The sequence below is a fragment of the Palaemon carinicauda genome, chromosome 13 (genome assembly GCF_036898095.1).
Source record: "Palaemon carinicauda isolate YSFRI2023 chromosome 13, ASM3689809v2, whole genome shotgun sequence".
Lineage (NCBI taxonomy): Eukaryota > Metazoa > Arthropoda > Malacostraca > Decapoda > Palaemonidae > Palaemon > Palaemon carinicauda.
Genome location: NC_090737.1, coordinates 219,591 through 222,090, shown reverse-complemented (window position 1 = coordinate 222,090; position 2,500 = coordinate 219,591). Strand labels below are relative to the sequence as shown.

The 2,500-nt window shown below is 40.4% G+C and overlaps 1 protein-coding gene across 1 annotated transcript in view; it reads right to left on the bottom strand.

Moving 5' to 3' along the window:
- Positions 1-509: 509 nt before the first annotated feature.
- The window catches only part of LOC137651867 (uncharacterized), a 3,402-nt gene continuing 1,411 nt past the window's right edge, over positions 510-2,500 (bottom strand). Inside the window, exon 2 of the mRNA XM_068385085.1 lies at positions 510-2,171. Coding sequence (XP_068241186.1) covers positions 525-2,171 — 1,647 coding nt within the window. The 3' untranslated portion in view covers positions 510-524. The remainder of the gene's footprint in view (positions 2,172-2,500) is intronic.

The following is a 2,500-nucleotide window of genomic DNA, read 5'->3' as shown; positions in this document are numbered from 1 at the left end:
TGTCTGATGGGCTGTGTTCCCGGCTCCAGCAAGATGTCATGTTGAATCAGGTTACAGGTTCCTGGATCATCAGTGCACAAGTCCTGAAAACTGGTGAGTAAGGAGTTTAGTTCTTTGCTTTCATTTGTAGACAAGTGTGATAAGAAGGAGTCAAGCTTACCCATTATCTCTGAGTTAGTTAAATCACTAATAGTTATCAGTTCTGGTTCTTCATCAGGGTCTTCATTAGTAGTAACAGGATAGTCATCTTTAGACCTAAGAGTTGAGGTAGTCACCAACTCGAGGTGGTCCACTATTTACTCTACTTTGGTACCGCTTCGACAAGTTCACATGAACTAATTGTGTCTCCTTCCTCCTATCTGGGGTACTAATTACATAGTTTACCTTAGAAAGACGATCTAGGACTGTATATGGGCCGGCAAACTTCTCTCTCAATGGAGCTCCAGGAATTGGATGGTATAAAAGTACCTGGTCACCTTTCTGGAACTCCCTTAACCTGGCTTTCTTGTTCCCCTGTTGCTGCATTACTTGTTGCGAGGAAGGAGGTTAGAACATACCAAATCATTTATCTGATGAAACTTACTTTTAAGGTCTCTAATATATTGCAACGTGTTAGTAGTCTCCTCTGGTTTCTGATGCAAAATATTTTCTTTCACCATACCCAATACAGTTCGTGGTCGACGACCAAACAATGCCTCAAAGGGAGATATCCCTGTGGAATCATGTGGAGTGCATCGAAAAACATACATTAGGAGATCGAGGTCCTCATCCCAATGATTTGCCGTTTCACTGCTGGACTTACGCAAAAGGTTCTTCAAGGTTTGATGGAACCTTTCCAGGGCACCATTTGTCTGTGGATGATATATAGAGGAGTTAACATTATGAATATTCAATGTATGCATAGTTTGTTTGAAGACATGGCTTGTAAAATTAGTTCCCTGGTCACAATGTAACTCATAAGGAAATCCTAAAACAGTGAAAACCTTCCTAAGGTTAAGTAATATAGTCTTTGCATTTATGTTTTTGATTGCAAATGCCAAAGGGTACCTTGAAGTGGGACACATAGCAGTCAGTATGTATTCATTCCCTCTCTTAGTCTTTGGTAAGGGACCAACGCAATCTATGATGAGTTTGTAAAAAGGAGTTTTGGGTACTAGTACGTTCTGGAGTGGTGCTGGCGGGATTCTCTGGTTAGGTTGACCTGTAACCTGACAATGGTGACATGAAGCAACATAGCTCTTAATATCTTTACCAAGGCCTGGCCAATAATAGTCTTCACTTACTCTTTTGTAGGTCTTGTTGACCCCTAAGTGGGATTCTGCAGAATGAGCGAGGTCTAACAAGGAAAGTCTTAGAGGTTGAGGAATGACTATTTGGTGGCAATCCCTCCAAGTATGGGTAGAATTAATCTGTGGCGACCTGAAATGCCTGCAGAGAATACCTTTATTCACATAAAAATATGGCAATTTTGGATTTTCATCTGGAATTCTCACCTTTTTCCAAAGTTCACTAAGGCTGGGGTCCTCTTTCTGTAGCTCGGTAAACTCTTTCTTACCTACGTTCACCAAGTCTAAGGCCTCCATAGTTCTTCCAGTAGTTTTACTCTCACTTTTCAAGTGTCCTGCCCTGGAAGTATTCCTAGTCACAACCTGAGTTATAGCTGGTGGAGATTCTATGGACTTACTTTCTTCTTGGATTACGAAATCAGGATCTGAAATAATAAAATTAGTTTTCACCTGTGACCCTGCTAGATCATTACCCAAGATCAGCTCTACTGGAGAACACGGCAAGGCTTGCTTTAACACAGCTACTTTAGCCTTTCCTGTAAAGTAAGGACTAACAATTTCCACTTCAGCAAGAGGCAGAGTCCTGGAAGAGGTTAGATCTGAAATGGTTACAAACTCCCTAGTGTAAGTTAGATTCTTCGAACCTAAGTCTGCCAATATAGACTGAGAGGAACCAGAGTCTCTGAGGCACTTCAGTGAAGTACCATTTACAGTAACATCACAAATAAATCCTTCAAACGGCTGCAACCCTTCCATCGGAGTAGTCACATGGCAAGTGCTCCTTGACTGGAAATTTTTACCTTCTTTTGCTTTTGAAGTTTTGCACTGGGGAAGTGGACAATTTTCAATAGTGTGGCCCTCTTTCTTGCAGTAAGTACAGGATACCTGGGGAGATTTGGAAAAGGAAGGAGATGATTTGTTAGTTTGACCCTTTTGTGATTTATGGATTAAGTGGTAATCATCGGCGAGACTAGCTGCCTTCTTTACCAGTGTTTCACCTTTAAAATGAATGAAGGTTGAGATATGAGTACGCACTTTCCTCAAAAATTCTTCTAGAAGAATCAAATTCTTAAATGATTCGAAGTTATCAACACCTGCTCTTTCTAACCACTTATTCAACTGCCTATTTTTGAGACTACAAAATTCTACAAAAGTTTGGTTGAAAGTTTTAACAAAATTTCAAAAATTTTGTCTGTACCCTTCTATGGTAATGG